The 22,060-nt window shown below is 47.4% G+C and overlaps 2 protein-coding genes across 2 annotated transcripts; one reads left to right on the top strand and one right to left on the bottom strand.

Moving 5' to 3' along the window:
* The first annotated feature begins 184 nt into the window (after window positions 1–184).
* Window positions 185–18,845, top strand: LOC118097525 (uncharacterized). Its single transcript, XM_088661518.1, has 5 exons — window positions 185–339; window positions 1,449–2,292; window positions 4,413–4,527; window positions 6,211–6,885; window positions 16,320–18,845. Exons 2-5 carry the CDS (start codon window positions 1,513–1,515, stop codon window positions 17,507–17,509), a joined length of 2,760 nt encoding a protein of 919 aa, XP_088517644.1. The 5' UTR covers window positions 185–339; window positions 1,449–1,512; the 3' UTR covers window positions 17,510–18,845.
* A 1,120-nt stretch (window positions 18,846–19,965) lies between these two features.
* Window positions 19,966–21,935, bottom strand: RPS29 (ribosomal protein S29). Its single transcript, XM_035102185.3, has 3 exons — window positions 21,859–21,935; window positions 21,458–21,557; window positions 19,966–20,118 (listed from the first exon to the last, which is right to left on the bottom strand). The coding sequence occupies exons 1-3, from the start codon at window positions 21,918–21,920 to the stop codon at window positions 20,110–20,112; spliced, it is 171 nt and encodes a 56-aa protein (XP_034958076.1). The 5' UTR covers window positions 21,921–21,935; the 3' UTR covers window positions 19,966–20,109.
* Between the last annotated feature and the right edge of the window lie 125 nt (window positions 21,936–22,060).

Genomic DNA, 22,060 nt, shown 5'->3' with positions numbered 1-22,060 from the left:
TTTGTGTATCGCATTGTTGTTTTATCGCTATGGCCGATGGCTGGCGCAAATAAAGATTCATTCGTTCATTCATTCATTCACAAAGAGCAGCCCTTGAGATCTCTCCATTGTCCTGCATGGGAAGATTTCACTTCCGTTCCGGAGCGAAGGAAGGAAACGAGCCCGGAAGTGGAGCTCCAGACAAAAAAAAAAAACCTGCGGTGACTCTATCCTTTTCCTATCTCTATGCGAAGCCGTGGATGCTGTTTCTGGGATGGGGAAGGTTTGCTACTAAACAGCGCAGCAGCAGAGAAAGAGCCGGACCAGGGAGGAAGGAAGGAAGGGGGGGCACGAGCAGAGGTGAGATGCATTGCAAAGAGGGGGGGGAGAGGACAGAGGGTGGCCAGGTCCATGCAAGAAACCCCCCCCCCCGGCCATTCAGTCATTCTTGCAAACCCCCCCCCAATGTAAGACGCCACCTGTGCAGCACCAGTGACTCTGTCTGGGGAGGGGGCGCTTTGCAACGATAGGGGAGAGATCTAGGCCCTTGGGAACCCCACTGGGGTGGGAAGGGAGGGGGGCAGAGACGGTTTGTTTCTGCATCTAGCTAGCCCTGGCTATTATTATGTATTTTATGTTTTCACACTGTGGTTTTATCTTGCAAACCACCCTAAGACCTACACATATGGGGCGGTATAGAAATGTAAATAGATTAAATAAGGCCAGGGCAGAGGAGGGGTGTGTGTGTGTGTTTAGAGAGGCAACTCCATGGAAAGGGGCAGGTTAGGGAGCGCCCTGACCCATGCATCCCAGGTGAGGGACCATTGACTTTACTCTGCAGAAAGCAGCTTTGCACGCTCCCAGAAGGATCCGCCCTCCGTGCCAGGCAAGGCAGAGATAGCTCAGCACCCTCCTGCCCCCCTCCCTGGATGTCCAAAAGGGCAGTGGTATCATAGCCCTTTCTTCCCGGGAGACAGGTGTCCAGAACTGGAGAGGGAGCAGCCATCTGCCCTTGAGGTCCTCAGCCGGAGAGGCAAAAGCTGGTTGCTGTGGGTGGATCTCACCTTCCCCGTCTTATTCTGCCCTAGCCAAGATTTTGAGGGATTTGAGCTGGAATGTTTCTTCTTCCCCTTTGATCCATAGGAGGCCTATCAGACCACTGCCATTCTCACCTCCTTTTCTCCTCTTTGATCCCAAGATGTTGAATCTGGGCTTGGGAAATGGTTCACTTTGGAATTCACTCTGAGTGCTCGAATAGCAGAAAAGAGACTGCAGTTAGATGAAGTTCTGCCTGCATTTACAAAATAAATAGGGTGGTTTTTTTTTTAATCTTTTGGAAATCCACTAAAACAGGCACAATGTCCATGTTGTTTGCTGTATGGCCAGTTTGTTTAAAAATAAAAGGTGAAGGGTTTTCTGGAGGCGGAGAGCTCCTTTGTTCTAATTCTGCCTTTCCTCTTCCTTGACAGGAGCTCAGCACAGCTGTCCAGATTGCTGTCTTTTATTCCAGAGCTGCTGGAGTTATTGGCGAAGATGAAATTGGAGGAAGAAGTCACGACAGGATGCGCCCCGGAGGAAGCACTGGAGGGAGCAGGAGGAAGAGGCCTTCAGGAGGACCCGGACACTGTAGACTGCAAACCCAAGATGGAGGACAGAAGGCAGTCCCCAGAAGCAATGAGATCCCCTCAGAAAGCCACTCCGCAGCCCGTGAAAGAGGAGCCGGAAGAGGGCTTCTCCCGCCAGTGGGAATCCCAGTGGCAGGACTTCCTGAGGACGGTGGAGCCCCCTTGCCAGGGCCCGGAAGCCCAGCCTGAGGAGCCCACCCCGTGGGGCGACACAAAGGCCTTCCTGGCCTCTTTCGAGCAAGTAGCCGCAGCCTGCCGCTGGCCCCGGGAGGAGTGGGTAGCGCGGCTATTGCCGGCCCTCCGAGGAGAAGCTGAGCTGGCCTTTGGCTTGCTGGAGGGCAGAGACCGGGAGGACTACGGGAAGGTGAAGGCGGCCCTCTTGCGCAGAGATGCTCTCGGCCGGGAGAAGCAGCGCCAGCACTTCCGGCGCTTCTGCTATGGGGAGGCCAAGGGCCCCCGGGACGTCCATGGGCGGCTGCAGGATCTGTGCCGCCAGTGGCTGGCCGTCGAGAGGCACTCCAAGGAGCAGATCCTGGAGCTGCTGGTCCTGGAGCAGTTCCTGAGCGTCCTGCCGCCCGAGATCCAGAGCTGGGTGAGGGAACGGGGCCCCGAGACCTGCTCCCAGGCAGTGGCCCTGGCCGAGGACTTTCTGCTCAGGCAGCAAGAGACCGAACGAGACGGAAGCCAGGTGATTTCTCCGCAAAGTTCCTCTGCGGTGGGACTTTCTGGATCTGGGTCCAGAAAGCACACCCTTCAGGTCTAGTTTTTGGGTACAGCTGTTCCCACAGCCTGGCCTGGCCTGACCGGCACAGTTGCCCCACAGAGTAAATAATAGGACAACCCAAATCTATATGCTCAAGTTTGCATTGCATTCCTATTTTCCTTTCCTTCCAATATAGGTAGGATAGCCTTATTGGTTAATAATAATAATGATAATATTATTATTTATATCCTGCCTATCTGGGTGGCTTCAAACATACAGGTGAAACTCGGAAAATTAGAATATCGTCGAAAAGTGCATTTATTTCAGTAATGCAACTTATTATTTTTTATTTTCCTTTTAATTTTTACAAATGCTTTCTTTTGGAAATTCTACAGTAATTAAACAAATAGTTACAATAATACAAAAATAAACATCGCTATTACATTTCATTAATTACATTCCATTTATAATTGACCTGCCTAACGACAAATAATTACAATTACAACAAATAAAGGCTTGACATATCTTGCTTTGCATGTAATGCATCTATTACTGAAATAAATGCACTTTTCGACGATATTCTAATTTTCTGAGTTTCACCTGTGCAATATTGTTGTTTAGTCGTTTAGTCGTGTCCGACTCTTCGTGACCCCATGGACCAGAGCACGCCAGGCACTCCTGTCTTGCACTGCCTCCCGCAGTTTGGTCAAACTCATGTTCGTAGCTTCGAGAACACTGTCCAACCATCTCGTCCTCTGTCTTCCCCTTCTCCTAGTGCCCTCCATCTTTCCCAACATCAGGGTCTTTTCCAGGGAGTCTTCTCTTCTCATGAGGTGGCCAAAGTATTGGAGCCTCAGCTTCAGGACCTGTCCTTCCAGTGAGCACTTGGGGCTGATTTCCTTCAGAATGGATAGGTTTGATCGTCTTGCAGTCCATGGGACTCTCAAGAGTCTCCTCCAGCACCATAATGCACTTGGAAGTTTTTAGTGTTTGATGATTTATTATGTCTTTATATATTATGGTGCAATATATAAAGATATAATAAATCATCAAACACTAAAAACTTCCAAGTGCAGGGCTGCCTTCAGATTTTCTTCTAAAGGTTATATAGTTACTCATCTCCTTGACACCTGTTGGGAGGGCATTCCACAGGGTGGGTGCCACTACCAAGAAGGCCCTATGTAAATTATTATTGCACCTTTTCCTCCAAGGAGCTCCAGGCAGCGTACATGGCTCTGCTTGCCATTAATCCCCCACACCAACAACCTTGTGAGGTAGATCAGGCTGAGAGGCAGAGACTGGCCCCTCAAGGTCACCCACTGAGCTTCCTGGCCAAGTGGGGATTTGAACCCTGGTCTCTCATGTCCTAGTCTGACACTACAACACTCTGGCTTTATGATCAGCCGTGGTCGCCAACCTTTTTGGGACCGGTGGGCACATTTTGAATGTTGAGAAAGTGCTGTGGGCTTCCATGGGGAGTGTGGTGTGACGTAATGCAAAATTAGAAAGAATACTCTTTCTCTCGCCCACAGTCTTACGCTTGCCATGCAGTCATCCAGGTTTTGCTGGTCCTGATTTCACATATATACACACATGCATGCAGTATGCAAGGACCACTGACAAACAGCCTCTCTCAGAAACACTCATGCACATATTGTACCTCTGTCTCTCTCGCACACTGCAAATAAACCTCTTCCTCCCTCTCTCAGTCGCACCCACAGAGCAGGCTGGAGAAACCCATCACCCCATTGAATTTCCTACAAATTCATGGGGGTTGCCAACCTCTTGCCCAGAGAGGCCTCTGCATTAGCGTCCACTGAGGCTCCTGCTCTTCCCCCTAAGCCCTCCACCTGGCCAATTGCCCCAGTCAGAAAGCCTCCAGGAGCTCCTTCGCTCTGTCCTGCTGGAGCTGCCCCTCCAGCTGGGGGCCAGTTGCTGTGGGTGGGCGATAATCAGGCTTCAAATTCATGGAGACAGGCAGCCTGTACCTGAGCCCCCAGTGTGGCCATGGGGCTGCCAAGTCGAGATGGGGAGAGCGAAGTGGGCCTCAGGATCTAGAGGGGGGGGGGTCCCTGTTCTGAAAAGCTTCCTTGCTGCTCTTGCAGGTGGTGGCTGTGAATTTCTCCGAGGTAGAAAATGCTCCTGATGGTGGGGAACAAGAGGGGCCACTGTGCGCTGAAACAAAGCAGGAGGAGGAGGACCAGGAAGCCAGCAAGTTGGGTAAGAGGGGGATAATTACAACAACAACAACAATTTATTATTTATACCCCGCCCATCTGGCCGGGTTCCCCCAGCCACTCTGGGCGACTTCCAACAAAACATTAAAATACAGAAATCTATCAAACATTAAAAGCTTCCCTAAACAGGGCTGCCTTGAGATGCCTTCTAAAGGTCTGGTAATTGTTGTTCTCTTTGACCTCTGGTGGGAGGGCATTCCACAGGGTGGGTGCCACTACCGAGAAGGCCCTCTGCCTGGTTCCCTGCAACTTGGTTTCTCGCAGCGAGGGAACCGCCAGAAGACCCTTGGCGCTGGACCTCAGTGTCCGGGCAGAACGATGGGGGTGGAGACGCTCCTTCAGGTATACTGGACCAAGGCCATTTAGGGCTTTAAAGGTCAGCACCAACACTTTGAATTGTGCTCGGAAACGTACTGGGAGCCAGTGTAGATCTTTCAAGACCGGTGTTATGTGGTCTCGGCAGCCGCTCCCAGTCACCAGCATAGCTGCCAAGTATCCCGTATCCGCCGGGAAAACCCTTTTTTTCTTACCGTTTCCCGGCGGTCTCCCGTTTAGGGAAAAATCCCGGTATTGTCCCTTAAATCGGGATACTTGGCAGCTATGAGTGGAGGAGAATGCAATTGTTAGCAACCCTAATTACCCGGCCATTTTTCTGGTGCCGCTTGCCCTTCTATGGGCACCAGAAAATGGCGGCGGCGCCGGAAGTCGCTTCCGCACATGACTGGAAGTTGCATGACGCGACTTCCGGTGGCGCTTTGCCCTTCTATGGGCATCAGAAAATGGCGGCGCCGGCGCCGGAAGTCGCTTTTATGTGTTTCCGGTCATGCGCGGAAGCGACTTCCGGCGCTGGCGCCGCCATTTTCTGGTGCCCATAGAAGGGCAAAGCGCCGGTCATGCGCGCGCTGCCGATCCCGGATATTTACGACCCGGACTTGGCAGGTATGGTCACCAGTCTAGCTGCCGCATTCTGGGTTAGTTGTAGTTTCCGGGTCACCTTCAAAGGTAGCCCCACGTAGAGTGCATTGCAGTAGTCCAAGCAGGAGATAACTAGAGCATGCACCACTGGCAAGACAGTCTGCGGGCAGGTAGGGTCTCAGCCTGCGTACCAAAATGACTCCCAGGCTGCGCACCTGGTCCTTCAAGGGCACAGTTACCCCATTCAGGACCAGGGAGTCCTCCACACCTGCCCGCCTCCTGTCCCAGTTCCCCAGATTAGAAATCTACTGTTCTAAACCACTACACCACGCTGGCTCTCATGGTGTATCAATCCCACAAAAGATCTCAAATACCCTAAGGTGCCCTACTGCAGTATGGCGCACTGGCTAGAATATTGAACTAAGACCCAGGAGACCCGGGTTCAAATCCCCACTTGGCCATGAAACCCACTAGGTGCCCTTGGGCGGGTCACTGCTTCTCAGCCTAAACTGTCTCGCAGGCTGAGAATGATTGGCCCAATATCACCCAGGGAGCTTTAGGGCCCAGTGTGCTGGGGAATTTGAACCCTGGTCTCCCAGGTCCTTTGCCCCATCATGCTAACCACTACGCCACACTGCCTCCCCCTAATGTTCTGATTCTCCAACCTTTATTTCCCCTGCTTTAAAACTCTTGTTTCTTTTTCTCTAGCGCAAGGAAAGAGTAATTTGGGATTCTCTCATTTCTTATGCAGGCCAGGAATGGATGGCTGCACACGAGAGGGAGATGTTCACAGCGGAAGATTCGGGCCGAGCAGGGGTGTCCCTGTGGAAAGCAGAAGAGGTGGCCCCCCAGGAAAATGCTTCTGCCCGTCAGGAGAGGCCTGAGGGCCAGCTGAGGAACTACGCGGGAGGGGATGGAGACGGAGCTGTACTTTTGGGGGGAGATTACACAGCCCTCATTGTGACCACCGTCCAAGCAGGAGTGGACACAGGGAAGAAGCGGAATACCTGCAGAGCTCACGGGAAAAGCTTCGGCCCAGGCTCCAGCGTGATCAAGAGCCGCCGAGCGGGAGCGAAAGCCCACAAATGCCAGGTCTGTGGGAAGTTCTTCCTTTCCGGCTCAAAGCTCATCATCCACCAGAGGACCCACACAGGGGAGAAGCCCTACGAATGCTCGTCTTGTGGGAAGACGTTCAGGTCCAGCTCGGTCCTTTACCGCCACCAGAGGATCCACACGGGAGAGAAGCCTCACAAGTGCCCCGTCTGCGGAAGGAGGTTCGGCAGCAACTCCAACCTCAACCGGCACCAGAGGATCCACACCGGGGAGAAGCCTTACGAGTGCGCGGAATGTGGGAAGAGCTTCATCCAGAGGGCCAACCTCAACAAGCACCACAAAATCCACCAGGGGGAGGGGAAAAGCAGGGAGGGTTTCGGCACGAGCTGAAAGCGCAAAATGGGTGTGACGTGTGTGCACACAGGAGGAAACCGCTTAAGAGATCACGGATCACGGAGAGACACTTTTCAGAGGAATGTTTCAGAAAAGGACACAGAAATTCCTGTGTTGCAGGGGGTTGGGATGGATGACCCTAGGGGTCCCTTCCTACAATTCTGATTCCGTGAAAGTGAATTCAAGAAACCCCAGAGGGCTTTTCGGAACTGCTCCCTGTTCTGGGTGCATTGATGAGGTGCAAGATCTTGTGGGGTGAGGGGGGCACTACTGGGAGTGCGCTGGCTGCTCCCCATCATTCGATTACAGGTGCTGAGCGCTTGGGAACGACTCTGGCAAGAGCGCTGTAAAAGTGGAGCACATCCGAAACATCAAAGAACACCCCCAGGTGAAGAAAGCCATGTAAAGCAGTTGGAAGAAGTTGCACTAGCGGACATGAAAGTATACAGACACAGTACTAACTATTAGAATGTTTAGGATATCTTCTGAAACACCAGGGAGCTTGCAAGGAGCTTCACCCTATATGGCTAAGATTCTCTGGCTTTTGGGGGCAGCAGGCTTACTTGGGAACGTGCAAAACTCTTGAACATCTTACTTCGCACCAACAAACTCACACTGGGGAGAAGCCATTTAAATGTATGGAGTGTGGTAACAGCTTCAGGGGTCAGCCAGGACTTACTACAAACTCATAAAGGGGGAAATAAAGTTTAAATGTATGGCGTTTGTGTGGTGTTCTGGTGTTTGTATGGAAATTTATAGGCACATGTATTAAACTAGTGCACAAGACGTGATTCTGGATAATATGGGGAGGGTGTGAATCTGGGGTCTTGGTGGTGAGTGAGCTGAGTTTTGATGCCCCCTTTTCACTGCCCAAATGATGGACCTACCTTGTCCTTCACTGTTCAGATACAACAGGTGCTCACTACCTGAACTTTGCATAATCCTTTGAATACCATTTTTATACTACGATTTTCCAGCTGAATGAAAAGGTTTCTGTACTAAAAAAAAAATCATTTGGTATTTTAAAACTCATCGGTTGAATTTTCCATATCCATACCACTGGAACACTGACCATCCCCTGTGCTACTCATCGGTTTGCTATATTGTTAGTCAATAGGCCATGATTAGTCCATTTTTAAGAGCTACAGTACCTTGCTTTATCTCGTAATGTGTTTGACCTCTTTTCTAACTTCCTGCCCACCGTTTATTCAAATAAAGTTTCACAGTATGATGACTGGACTGCGTCTGATTGTCAGCCTCATTAATTTGGTATTCCCCTGGGCTTAGGTTGCCTTGGGTTTCACGGTCTTAGGAGTTCCAAGTGCACAAGAGGTAAAGTCAGGAATTTCCTCTCTTTTTGTGGAGAAGGTGTGAATGGGAGGGAGATGCTTTTAGCAAGAAGGATACTGACAAGAAGGATACTGACAAGCTGGAACATGTCCAGAAGAGGTCAACCAAAATGGCCAAAGGCCTGGAAACCTTATGAGGAACGGCTTAGGGAGCTGGGTATGTTTAGCCTGGAGAAGAGAAGGTTAAGGGGTGATATGATAGCCATGTTCAAATATATGAAAGGATGTCATATGGAGGAGGGAGAAAGATTGTTTTCTGCTGCTCCAGAGAAGCGGACACGGAGCAATGGATTCAAACTTCAAGAAAGAAGATTCCACCTAAACATTAGGAAGAACTTCCTGACAGTAAGAGCTGTTCGGCAGTGGAATTTGCTGCCAAGGAGTTTGGTGGAGCCTCCTTCTTTGGAGGTTTTTAAGCAGAGGCTTGACAGGCATATGTCAAGAATGCTTTGATGGTGTTTCCTGCTCGGCAGGGGGTTGGACTGGATGGCCCTTGTGGTCTCTTCCAACTCTATGATTCTATGATTCTTCTCTACAAGGCGTATCCCGAGTGATGCCCCCAGAACCGGCCCATCCAAGAGGCAAGTTGTTGCAACCACTTTGGGTGGCAGGATCTACAGGAGAAGCAGATCCCAATATGGATCTTTATTCCCCTCCCCCTTTGTTCCTGATGCAGATCTTCACACACCCCTTCTTCCTTGGGGAGGGCAGTTGCCAGTTTGTACATAGTCTCAGGTGCCCAAGTGTTTGGGGAATAGCCCTGGGTTCCCCCCCCCCATGTTGATAATGGGCACTTTGAGTTTTGTCAAGTTTTAATTGTTCTAGCCCAATGGTTTTCCACTGGTGTGTTGCGGCTCCTTGGGGGGACTTGAGGAATGTTGAGGGGAGGCAAAGTGGGCATCTTCCCTCCCCTCCCCTTTATTTACTTGCTGCCCATGTCTTCCTGCATCTCTGTCTCCTCCTCCTCCTCCCCCCCCTGCCTTTGCCTTTCTCCTCGGGAGTCTTTCCCTCGCCCCTTCCTTCTGAATTTGCATCAGCCACTAGCCAAAGCAACAGAATAAAACACAAAGCACCACCGAGGAGAGAGCCATGCAAAGGACGTTCCAGGGAAGTTGGCATCAATACAAATGCCAGAATTAATACACGATCTTCTGGCCGCAGATAAAACATGGGAAGCAATAGGATTTCTTTTGATTAAAAATAAATAAATTGTGCAATGTGTCAGAAAGAGAATCCGATAACACATCTTATTCTAGTTGCCCCTGCTAAATTTTCTGCAGTTTTTGCCGTCTGCTGGTTATCATCGATTCTAGCAGAAGAAACGACGCCGTAGCAAAGGCTGAGCTGGGATGGATACGGTAGTAGTATAACGTCGCTCCTCAAATCTTTATGAAGAGTGCAAGCCAGCTGCAATTGAGCCTGACATCTCCGCATGGACAAATAAATGTGTGTACAGTATTTGTATCCCCTCCTGTGGGATTTTTTCTTTTTTTTGTGACATCCCCTTCAAAAAAGAAAAGAAACTCTACAAGCACCAAGAACCTCCCTCCTCCTTTTTTGTTTGTTTGTTGAGAATCCACCAATTCTATAAAGGGTGATGTAAAAACTGATTTAACCTCTTTGTCTTTCGTTTCCCATTCCAGCAACAGATTATACATTTTTGATCTTAATTTCCTATCATTTCCTATTATTTCTCTCTGAAAATTTGACATTTCATACTGAAAATCTTTCTTTTTATCAATCTTAAATATTTCATTTATCTGAAAACATTGCAGCCTGTTGTAGGAATTACCCCCCCCCAATCTTTCTACACAAAATATAGGTTTACACAGTTCCACAAGCACGCCCCTTCTTCACGTAGCCTCCTTTCTTTTATTCCCCCCCCCCCCCCCCGTAAATAAGGGCTGGCCGACACTTCGTCCCTCCGGAAGGACGCACTCGCGCTCCCGCTCCTTGTATGGGTAGACCGGATGAGTCTACTTTGACGGCTCTATCAGCATGTTTCCCGGCGTCTGTTCTCCGTCAATTGGTAGACCGGGTGAATCTACTTTGACAGCTTCCTACGTCCCAAATATACCTCCACCCATCATATACTGGACATTGCAACGTTATAACAACCCCTTTCTACACTTACCTCAGGTGATTACTGACTGGTTTTTTGAAGTTGCCTGTAACCCAAAGTGGTTGAATGTTTTAACCCATTACTGTCAAGGACAGACCATTTCTCCACATACTGTACATCTAAAATGAAACACTCACGACTCAGGGTTCTTTGGATTCCATGTTTATTTTAGTCTGTATATTAAACTGTATCAAAGGGGGGATCCTGGGAGGAAAAACAGCCATAATCTGGTGAGCGAGACGACACGTACACAGCCTCCTCCCGAACAAGGAAATTCCACCTCCAACTGTGCCAGACAGCCGACCATCTCCTATACAATGGATTTCCCCTTCATGTGGATTCGGACCAAGCCTAAGTCAATGGACAACCATCACCCTCCTGATGACTGTGCACCTCCCTTTTACCTGAGAAAATATAGAAGGGAGGGGGTGAGAAGGCGCCAGGAACACCTGGCCAGGTGCTCGAATTACTACCTCTGAACCCCTCCTTTTTTGTGATGTATTAATGATGTGGTTACAGGTAGGTAGCCGTGTTGGTCTGGGTCGAAGTAAAATAAAAAAATTCCTTCAGTAGCACCTTAAAGACCAACTAAGTTTTTATTTTGGTATGAGCTTTCGTGTGCATGCACACTTCTTCAGATACAGTGAAAAAATTTATTAATGATGTGTTAGTGACATTTTAGTGACGTAGACTTAGGGGTGTATCTTGGTGGTGGGGAGCACATAAAAAGGGAAGACCCCTTTCGTTCGGGGTCTCCATCTTGCTTCACTTCGTTGCAGGTGGGGCCCCGTCGCGTCAGTTCGTCCTTAATAAAGACCAAGCCTACTGGCTGCTGTTTTGCTCTGATATTTTGGCTGGAGTTCTGTTTTGTCCAAGGGAGCCCTCAGATTTTCCCGTTAACAAGCCAATCCCTCTCCTCGCTCCTTGGAGGTTTTTAAGCAGATGTTGGATGGCCCTCTGTCATGGATCCTTCAGCAGAGGTTCCTTGCATTGCAGGGGGTTGGACTAGATGACCCTCGGGGGTCCCTACAGTTCTGACTCATACAGATTGCCAGGAAGCAAGGGGTTACGAACCACAGAGCTTTTAAATCTCAGAGAAGGATGCAAGGTCTCTGATTATGGTTATGAATTGATCCCTCTCCCCTGCCGGAAAGGAGGAAAGGTTTGTTTTGCGGTTGCCTCTCTCTCTCTCTCTCTCCTCCCCCCAAAATCTCAACTTGCAAGGACATTTGTGTGTTTGCTCTCCATGCAAGCCTGAAGATTTTTCATGCAAACGCCTGCATTTTTGCTCGAAGGTGTGCTGTGTCGGTGTCTGTTCTCATACTGGATTGCAAGACGCGAGATTCTTGTAAGTAGACCTTTTGCATATCTTAATTCTTGGTCCAAAGGGTAGAGACGAGCTAGCTCATCCTAAATGGCCGGATAGGATACTGTATCTCTAATCTAGGTCTCGCCAAGCGATCAAACTCTGCTGCCAGCTTTGCGGAATTGAATGCAGGTCTTGCAGCCTTCGTCCCGTTGCTGCCGTGGAAAAAACACGTGTGGGTTCGGGGTCCCCGTGGAAGTATCCGGGAGGAGCCCCCTAACTCCCGCACACGGAGATCATGTTTGGGGTACCCCTCCCCAGTTCCTTGTTTCCGTATTGAGCATTGTGTGAGATGCTTTGCAAACCTTGGGGGAAAACATTTCCATTCTGGGTACTGGCCAGGAAATCTTGGGGGGGGGGGCAGGGCTAAAATATTGTGGGTAAGCACCGCCCTGCAGATGTTTCATTTGGGGGGTGGGGTGGAGGTGGATCCTTTGCCTGGGTCTGTATTATCCAAATGGCATCTCTTTCAGCCCTGCCGTGGAGTTGCTGCTGGGCATTGAATTTGGACCTTCTGCATCAGGGTGGATTTCATTTGATTTAAATCACGATTTAAATCACTAGTTAGTAAGGCTTGATTTAAATCATAGTTTTCTACATAAAGACTAATTCTTGCTGGTATAACTTTAATATGCAAGTAGATGAAGATTTTTAGAATATCATAGAACCATAGAGTTGGAAGAGACCACAAGGGCCATCCAGTCCAACCCCCTGCCAAGCAGGAAACACCATCAAAGCATTCTTGACATATGCCTGTCAAGCCTCTGCTTAAAAACCTCCAAAGAAGGAGACTCCACCACACTCCTTGGTAGCAAATTCCACTGCCGAACAGCTCTTACTGTCAGGAAGTTATTCCTAATGTTTAGGTGGAATCTTCTTTCTTGTAGTTTGAATCCATTGATCCGTGTCCACTTCTCTGGACCAGCAGAAAACAATCTTTCTCCCTCCTCCATATGACATCCTTTCATATATTTGAACATGGCTATCATATCACCCCTTAACCTTCTCTTCTCCAGGCTAAACATACCCAGCTCCCTAAGCCGTTCCTCATAAGGCATTGTTTGCAGGCCTTTGACCATTTTGGTTGCCCTCCTCTGGACACGTTCCAGTTTGTCAGTATCCTTCTTGAACTGTGGTGCCCAGAACTGGACACAGTACTCCAGGTGAGGTCTGACCAGAGCAGAATACAGTGGTACTATTACTTCCCTAGATCTAGACGCTATGCTCCTATTGATGCAGCCCAGAATTGCATTGGCTTTTTTAGCTGCTGCTGACTCATGTCAAGTTTGTGGTCTACCAAGACTCCTAGATCCTTTTCACATGTACTGCTCTCAAGCCAGAATAACAACTTTTCATATTAGTTTTTTTATCCCGCGTTTAATAGGTTAATCATTCATATTTGGACAACTTTTCTGTTGTACTAAGGAAGGAGAAAAAGAATCATTACCTTAATAATAACAATTTAAATAGATTTATTCAACTGAAACAATAACATTACAGAATATGTTATTTGCTTAAACAGACATCCATGTTTGTTAACTGATTTGGCTAAACAAAAACAAAATATATATATTTTAAGAAACTTACACTGTCAGCCCAGCCTTACACATGAAAAACCTAAATACTGTCCACTCCAAACAATCAGGAAAATATTGTTTCTGTTCTATTCACTGAACTTCTTGAAATTTAGCACTGAAGTGGTTGATTCTGTAGAACAATAGGATTAAGGTCTTTTTCTCAACTCTGTTCATGTTATAACATTTTTGCTGCGAATAAGAGGCATGTGATCTCTGCTGAGTCAAATTCAGTTTTGAGAACTGCAAACGTAAACCAAGCATCTGCGATAATATCTTGTAGGCAGAGAAAATGCCCAATAATCTTACAAAAACCTCAGGAAGAACATGACATTGTGTATGGATTAATGGAATTTATTTACCCCAAAAATTAAACATATACAACCTTATTCTACATAATTAAAAAAACTAATCTTTATTTCATGATGGAATAACCTTTGGATGGTAATATACTTTCCTCAAAAAGCATTTTATTTTAAAATAATCATTGATTTTTATCCACCCTGTTCTGCATGCAAGGGAGATTCTCTGCCCCTGAGATAAAGTGGGGGGTGGGGAGTGGGGAGGAAGAGAAAGAAATGCGGGTTGGTGGTGGCTGCAATGTCAGGTCTCCAGGCTGGAAGACAGAAAAGCTAGCCAGCAAAGGAAAGGGATGTTTTTATTGGGGGTGATATCCCTTTTGAGACAGGACTCCACCTTTCCTGTCTGTTGGGGTTCAGGAGGAAGGTGCCTCTCTTTGACCATAGAAACTGTGGTTGGGGGCCGGGACGGGGACCCATGGATAGGGAGGCTTCGCCTTCAGCCGAAAAATGCCTGGCAGGGGAATTCCTGCAAGGGCTCTGAGGCTGCCTTCTTTCTCCCTCCCAGGAACATTCCGCTTTTTTTTTAACCTTCTGAGCTGAACCTGCAATCCAAGCCGAGGATGGAAGGAGGAAGATGGACAGTTGACCTGGTCAGGCTGTCTCCTGCATCCCTCCCCACAACCTCTGACCCTTCTCTCGCAGGACCCTCAGAGAGATCTGGTGAGTGGCAGGGAATGGAGATGAGGACCTGGAGGGATGCATGGAGGCTGGAAAGGGGGGGCAAGAGGAAAGATGGATAGGGGACAAAAGATGGAAGGAAGGAAGGAAGGAAGGAAGGAAGGAAGGAAGGAAGGAAGGAAGGAAGGAAGGAAGGAAGGAAGGAAGGAAGGAGATAGGCCTTCTCCACAGTGTCTGTCTCTTTCTAGAATCTCCCTTCAAAAAGTAGCTAGAAACCTTATTTCCCACCCTGGTTTTTTTTTTCATGCCTTTTTTTATCAAAGTCATATACTTCCCTTCATCTGTCTCTAAGCTTGACAGTCTTAAAAGACTGTTTGTGAGAGTCAATGGAGCGGGATTTTGTTGTTGTTGTTGTTGTTGTTGTTGTCATTTTACAAGCTTATATTAAGGAAAGTCCTTTGTTTGAATTCAAAATAAGTACACAAAATGAACAAGGCAGTTTTGGGAAGCTTTTAAAATTTGATGCTCCCAGAGAGGCTGGGGCACCCCAATCAGATGGAATGAGAATGAGAATAATAATAATAATAATAATAATAATAATAATAATAATAATAATAATAGCAACAAAGGGACTCACAAGCTATTTCTAGTACCAGCTTTCCTGGTCCACAGGCCTTCAGTCCACAGTTCCCTTGACCAACTAAATTCTTTCTGCAGCTCACCTGTGAGATACCTGGTAAAAAATTATGTCGTTTCATCATTTAGTGGTTTTGCCTATCACTTTTTTAAGGCTTAATTTTTTTTTGAAGTAGAGCTTTGAAAAGCCTTTTAAAAAAACAATGAGTCGCTCAGTGTCCCGCTAATTGTTTTTGTAAGTGAGGAAAAAAATGAAAACACATTTAAATAATAATAAAAATTATTCCGATAATCTGAAAAAAAATATACCAACAGGAAAAGAGATTCAAACTCTCATGCGACAGGCAGATTGCAGTACGTGGTGCTAGTGGGATCAGAAAGACATTTAATTCCCAGCTACTAGCCATGTTTTTCCTCCACATTTAGAAGTGTTATTTCTCTGAATTCTAGTGGCTGGGAATCCTAGAATCAAAGAATTGTAGAGTTGGAAGGGATCCCAAGTGTGATCTAGCATCCACGACAGATGCCCATAGGAACCTGATTTGAATATTGGTTTTGTATTTGCACTCACATTTTTAATCTCTTTGGGTCAAAACATCTCTGCTGTCTTGAGAGTCATTTTTAAAATTTCTTATTGACCTTTAATATTCACCTTTGGCACCTATGCCTATTCCCTGTTGGGACAGAGATGATAATTACATGAGTTCTTGACCACCCACCTCAAAAGAGAAAAGACACCGGGAATGTCCCGGATGGAGATTTTCCACCAGAGAATTTCTGACTGCGTCAGAAGATAGGTACAAGATCAGGCCATGCACACCTATGGTGGGGAAATAGAACCTCTTGGGATGGAAGTTTGAATCTGGGATTCCCAGCAGTGAAGCTCTGGCTACTTTCCTTCTGCATCTCCATCTCTCCTCTCTCTCTCTCTCTGCAATGCAAGGCTGACAGATGGAGATCTAGATCCAAGAACGTTAGCCTATCTGATCACTCATTCACCTGATCTCAAGCACCAGGCCCTGTCATTACTTACCTGGCAGGCCCTTACCGCAGTCCCCCGATAATCCTTATGTCAGGGTCTCCCAAAGTGGTTCAATTGAGCAAATATGAACCTAAAAGACAGTGGACATTTTAATGGAAAGGGCAGCTGTGCTTCCTGTGAGGACCCTCTGTGTTTTCAAGGGTGATTGGGGATTGTGAAAGGTTGACAAATGTGTTGTTGTCCTTATCTGATAGAATTTCCTTTCCTAAAAACTTGGAACCTAGACAGGAGGGGGGGGGGAGTCTGTTCAAATAAGAGATGTGTTAAGTTGGCTCGTGTTTTTGGTAGTTTTCTTCACTACCTTGAAAGCCTAACAAGATTTTTTTTTTCTCCCTGACCATGTAGGTGATGGAGAAGATAGTCAGAATTCTAGAGGGCCACCTGTAGTTTCATTGGGAATAAAGAAAAAACCATTTAAATGTGTGGAATGTGGAAAATGCTTCCGTCAACGTTCACACCTGAGGGGTCATCAATGGATTCACACTGGGCAGAAGCCATTTAAGTGTGTGGAGTGTGGAAAGAGCTTCAGTTATAAATGTGCTCTTACTTCACATCATCGAACCCACACAGGTGAAAAACCATTTAAATGTATAGTGTGTGGAAAGAGCTTCAGTCAGAAGTTTGGCCTTACTTTACACCATCAAACTCACACAGGGGAGAAACCATTTAGATGTATGGAGTGTGGAAAGAGCTTCGCTGATAATAGCAAACTTAGAAGACATCAACGAATTCACACAGGGGAGAAACCATTTAAATGTATGGAGTGTGGAAAGAGCTTCAGTCGGAGGTTTTGCGTTACTGTACACCATCAAATTCACACAGGGGAGAAACCATTTAGATGTATGGAGTGTGGAAGGAGGTTCAGTCAAAATTCAAGCCTTACTTTACATCATCGAACCCACACAGGTGAAAAACCATTTAAATGTATGGAGTGTGGAAAGAGCTTTCATCAGAGTGGACATCTTACTTTACATAATCGAACTCACACAGGGCAAAAACCATTTAAATGTACGGAGTGTGGAAAGACCTTCAGTCGTATTGATGCACTTAGAATACATCAATGGACTCACGCAGCAGAGAAACCATTTAAATGTATGGAGTGTGGAAAGACCTTCAGTCATATTGGTGCACATAGAAGACATCAACAGAGTCACACAGCGAAGAAACCATTTAAATGTATGGAGTGTGGAAAGTGCTTCAGTAAGAGTGGAAGCTTTACACATCATCTACAAACTCATACAGGGGAGAAACCATATAAATGCATGGAGTGTGCAAAGAGCTTCACTGATAATAGCAAACTTAGAAGACATCAACAAATTCACACAGGGGAGAAACCATTTAAATGTATGGAGTGTGGAAAGAGCTTCCAAGAAGGTTCAGCACTTAGTGTACATTTACAAATTCACACAGGGGAGAAACCATTTAAATGTGTGGAGTGTGGAAAGGGCTTCAGTAGGAGGGGAACCCTTAGTAATCATCAACAGACTCACACAAGAACGAAGGTGACCTCCAAGACTATAACAACTGTTGTTTAATCTTTAATCTATTTGCTGATTCCCTGGGGGGAAGCCTTCGCGCATGCAGTTCTCAACAAATTTCTTGCCCTCACTGACAGAGCTTGTCCTGAGTCACAATGTGGCTTTAGAGCTCAGGTGTCAACAGTCGCCATGATTTTTTCACTGTGCCAGCTGCAGGAGAAAGTTTCACCACCACTTTTCAGCTTGGTGAAAACAGTAGACATGCAGGTAAGAGCTGAAAGTGATCCCTTCCCACTCTCAGTCCCCCTAGCTCCCTTCTTGGGCCGCCTACCCCTTGCAGAGTCCAGGTGTGCAGCTGGAAAATCTTTGGGCCATGACACTGCTTAACAATATAGGGCGACCACCTAAGCTTGTCCTTCCATGGAAATGCGAGTGATGCCTTTCTGGGGATGCCTTCACTATCAAGAGTGGTGGGAAACAAGGCTGTGTTCTCACCCCAACTCTCTTTGGCCTAGTCTTCTCCCTGGTCCTCTCATAGGCCTTCAGCTCAAATGAAGAGCAGGCTTGCTTCCGTTTGAGGAGCGACGGGGGTCTGTTCAACCTGGATAAAATCTGAACCAATGGCTTCGAGTTACAAGAAAGGAGATTCCGACTAAACATCAGGGATAACTTTCTGACAGTAAGAGCTGTTTGACAGTGGAACAGACTCCCTTGGGAGGTGGTGGACTCTCCTTCCTTGGAGGTTTTGAAGCAGAACTTGGGTGGCCATCTGTGATGGATGCTTCAGCTGAGATCCCTGCATTGCAGGGGGTTGGATGAGATGCTCCTAGGGTTCCTTCTATGACTCAATGATATGTATGTTGGAATATTCTAGAAGAAACTCGTAAATGGCCTTGAACAAGTTGCTAGGCAAAAGAAAATGTCCTGAGCAACAGGTGACTTTATCATGCAATCAACATGAGTTCGCATTAGGTCTCTCGCTGGATGGCTAAAAGAGAAAAATATTATGTTGCTTTATTTGTTTTCTCTCTCTTTATTAATGACCAGTGTAAAGTTTTGTAAATAATAAAGACTCTGAGAAACAGAACCAAATGGTGTTTATTGCTGTAATGGGAATTTCCCTAAGAGATAGCTGGAATGCTGCTGCTGTGAAGAAATAAAAGATGCAGGGAAACTTTTCTGTAAAAGCAACTCTGCTGCAGAAAGAAAATGAAACCCAAAAGCAGATGCTCATTCATTCAGCCTTCAGTGGCATGATTTAGACAATAAAATCATTAAATAAAAGTTAAGTAGTTATCAATCTTATACGTATAAAAATGCAGGCATTGCGCGCGCGGATGAAACAGCCTTTCTCTGTAACTGCTGAACCGTAATGTAACAAATTTATCCACAATGTTCCATGCCCATCAGGGAGGGATCTGGCATAACCCCCCCCAAAAACCCCACACCTTTCAAACCTAAAATAATGATTAAACACAAAAAGTGGCGCCCAAATTAGACGACACCACCAGAAGCTCTGAAAACTCCAGCAGCTGCGCTGCAGGATGACCACAAAATTCCACAGCAACCAACTGAAAACAATCTGAAGAAGTGTGCTTGCACACGAAAGCTCATACCTATGACAAAATTAGTTGGTCTCTAAGGTGCTGGTAGATGCCTTGAGCGCTGTGGGTCTATGGTCAAGTGGCATGCATGCTCAGGCGACCCTTTGGGAACTGAGGGGTACAAGGTTGAAAAAGGAAGGATGAAATCATGCCAGCCCTTACGAGTCGAGAAACATTGCCACACAAAATGGCAGTCCCATGTGGGGAATGTTATCTAGAGTGAAACTGCAAGTGGTTCCAACCTCTTTTGATGCAAAAACACCCACAACAAACCCCTTTAGATCATACAACAAATCTGCTTTGTAAAATTGGCAGTAATTTATTTTTATATAAAGCACAAAAGCTTGGGAATTTGAGTGTGAGGTTGCCTGGAGAAAACAGGACCTCTGAAACGTATACCCTGGGTCCAACCTGACATTTTATAAGCTTCTCCTCACTTGCTGAGGTGACATCCGTGCTGCCTTGCAACTTGCTCTCCTGCTGAAGAAGCCAAGAGGAAGTGAGGACAAGGAGGGCGAGAGACACCATGCTTCTGAATTCCACTTGCTGGAAACTGCAGGAAGGTCCTTCTAGCTTAAAGGATTCCCATACTGTAGGTGCCTGGTTGGCCCCTGTGAGGACAGCAAGGCTGCCACTAGCCTGAAGCAGCTGCAGGACTCCTATATGTTGTTATGAGAAGCAACCAGGTACAAAAAGAACAGTCGGGAAACAGAGGAGTCTCTCTGTAACTAAGACTCCTCTTCAGTTAGGCCCCTAACTCATACCATGGATACTGGTCATAAGATGCCAAGGCAGATGACAAGGCCCCTTTTTGGGTGCTGGAATCCACCCCTGCCACCTCCTCCTTTCCCAAGCGCTATTTGCTATGACGATAGAACTATGCCAAATCATGAACATCACACATCAGAGTTTGAGAATCTGGGCCAACAAGTCCCTATTTTTTATTTTTCTGTACACAAAAGCATCTTATGTGCGGCGAGGGGGTCTCATCCGGCCGAAGCAGCTTCCATGTTTGCCGTCCTCTTCAGGCCATCTCTGTGGGTGGACAGGTGTTTAATCCAGCTGAAATGTGAGAGAAGAGCGAAGGCGTTTAGTGTGGCTTTCTCTTGGAGTCCCCCCAAACCGTGGCTTCTTCCTCTAGGCCTGTGACTGCCAGGACCCAAGAGGCCCCTTTTTCTACTCTCGAGCCTCTCTCCTCTTGGGAAGAAGCAATTGGCTCCTCGCCCCTTCTGCCCACCTTTTATTTATTTATTTTATTTTATTTCACAAACAATACATTCCCTCATAACATTACATTATCATTCATATTATACATATCATATTATACATTTCTCCCTTTTATCCCAGTACCATAACCCACCACCCTTCACCCCTCTGACTTCCCTCTGTCACTGTTCCGACTTCCATCATAAAATACTATATCAACATTGTTCATTCTGTTACTCTGTACCTTCCTATTAATTTTTTTGACTCTTCATCTAATATGTATCTTATACCCCTTCATATCTCTTAATCTAAGCATGTTAGCACTTCTTTCTTCGAGCAGTGTTTCTCCATATATTCCTCATAGCATTTCCATTGGTCCTTCAATTTTTGCTTTGATTGATTTCTTATTACTGCTGTTAACTTTGCCATTAACAAATACTCATTTAATTTGCATATCCACTCTTCCTTTGTTGGGACCTTTTTTTGTTTTCCACTTAGCTTACTATTCTGGCGGCTGTGCTGCCACAAAGAAATACATTTTTCTTTCCACTAGGTCAGGCATCCCCAAACTGCGGCCATCCAGATGTTTTGGCCTACAACTCCCATGATCCCTAGCTAAGAGGACCAGTGGTCGGGGAAGATGGGAATTGTAGTCCAAAACATCTGGAGGGCCGAAGTTTGGGGATGCCTGCACTATGTATTTGTTCATCTAATAAACTTTACAGGTATGCTTCATGTTTTTTAATTGTTGATTTTTTCAACCTTTTCACCATTTCTGTATGTACCATTGTCCAAAATATATTTATGTCCTCACACAACCACCACCTATGCATTAACGCCCCCGCTTATTTATTATTTATTTATTACTTGCCCCTCTTGCCCGCCTTTTTTCATTATTTTTATTTCACAAACAATACATTCTCTCATAACATTACACTATCATTCATATTATACATTTCTCCCTTTTATCCCATCACCATAACCCACCCCCCTTCACCCCCTAACTTCCCTCTGCATTAACATCCCTGCTTCTTTATTACTCGCCCCTTCTGCCCGCCATTTAGGCTCTGGGCAGCGCAAGGAGCAGGGCTAACGGCCCTCGCTGGCCTCTCTCCCCAGAGAAAGGGGGTCCCCCACCCACCCACCCACTCCGTCCCCTTCTGCCCTCGTCCATCCACCCCCCTCCCCACCTCACCTTGATGAAGCCGATGTCCTTGGCGTATTGGCGGAAGCACTGGCGGCACATGTTGAGCCCGTACTTGCGGATGAGGCCGTGGCGGTTGGAGCACACGCGGCTGTGGGGGGGGGGGGAGAGAGGCCTGTGGGTCAGCGGGGGGGGCAGGGGGGACCCCCCACTCCCTATACTCCCCCTCGGAGGAAGCGCCCCCTCAGCCCCCCCCGAGACCCCTCCCCCCGGGCTTAGCTGCCCTTTCCCTCCTCTCCCCCCCACTCCCTATACAGCGTCCCCTCTGCCCCCCTTTCTCTTCCCTCTTTCCCTCCCTGAGGCGCCTCATGGCTCCCTCCCTCCCTCCCGGCCCCCCCTCCCCCTAATGACCCCCCGACCCCCTTCCCTCCCTCCCGCCGCCTTCCACCCACCAGGACCGGGATCCCTGGCCGAACTTCCTCGGGTGACTCCAGTAGAGCTGCTGGTGCCCCATCTTGCTCGGCGCCTGGCGAGGGAAGGAAAGGCCGCGGCGGAGCGCGCACGCGCGCACGTGGCGGGCTCTGTCTCTCCCGTGGTGCCCCGCGCCTCCTGTCCCCGCCCCTCTCCCGTGACGTCACGCCGGGCCGAGCCAAG

Source organism: Zootoca vivipara, chromosome 1 (genome assembly GCF_965207765.1).
Source record: "Zootoca vivipara chromosome 1, rZooViv2.hap1.1, whole genome shotgun sequence".
Lineage (NCBI taxonomy): Eukaryota > Metazoa > Chordata > Lepidosauria > Squamata > Lacertidae > Zootoca > Zootoca vivipara.
The sequence above is the reverse complement of the archived record's forward strand: the minus strand, read 5'-3'. Positions and strand labels throughout refer to the sequence as shown.

Excerpts from the sequence above, each read along its gene's own strand:
- LOC118097525 (XM_088661518.1), top strand. The coding sequence starts at position 1,513 with ATGAAATTGGAGGAAGAAGTCACGACAGGATGCGCCCCGGAGGAAGCA. Across the intron at positions 2,293-4,412 it reads CCGAACGAGACGGAAGCCAG|GTGGTGGCTGTGAATTTCTC; the intron begins GTGATTTCTCCG and ends CTGCTCTTGCAG. Across the intron at positions 6,886-16,319 it reads GGAGGGGAAAAGCAGGGAGG|GTGATGGAGAAGATAGTCAG; the intron begins GTTTCGGCACGA and ends CTGACCATGTAG.
- RPS29 (XM_035102185.3), bottom strand. The coding sequence starts at position 21,920 with ATGGGGCACCAGCAGCTCTACTGGAGTCACCCGAGGAAGTTCGGCCAG. Across the intron at positions 21,558-21,858 it reads GGCCAGGGATCCCGGTCCTG|CCGCGTGTGCTCCAACCGCC; the intron begins GTGGGTGGAAGG and ends CCCCCCCCACAG.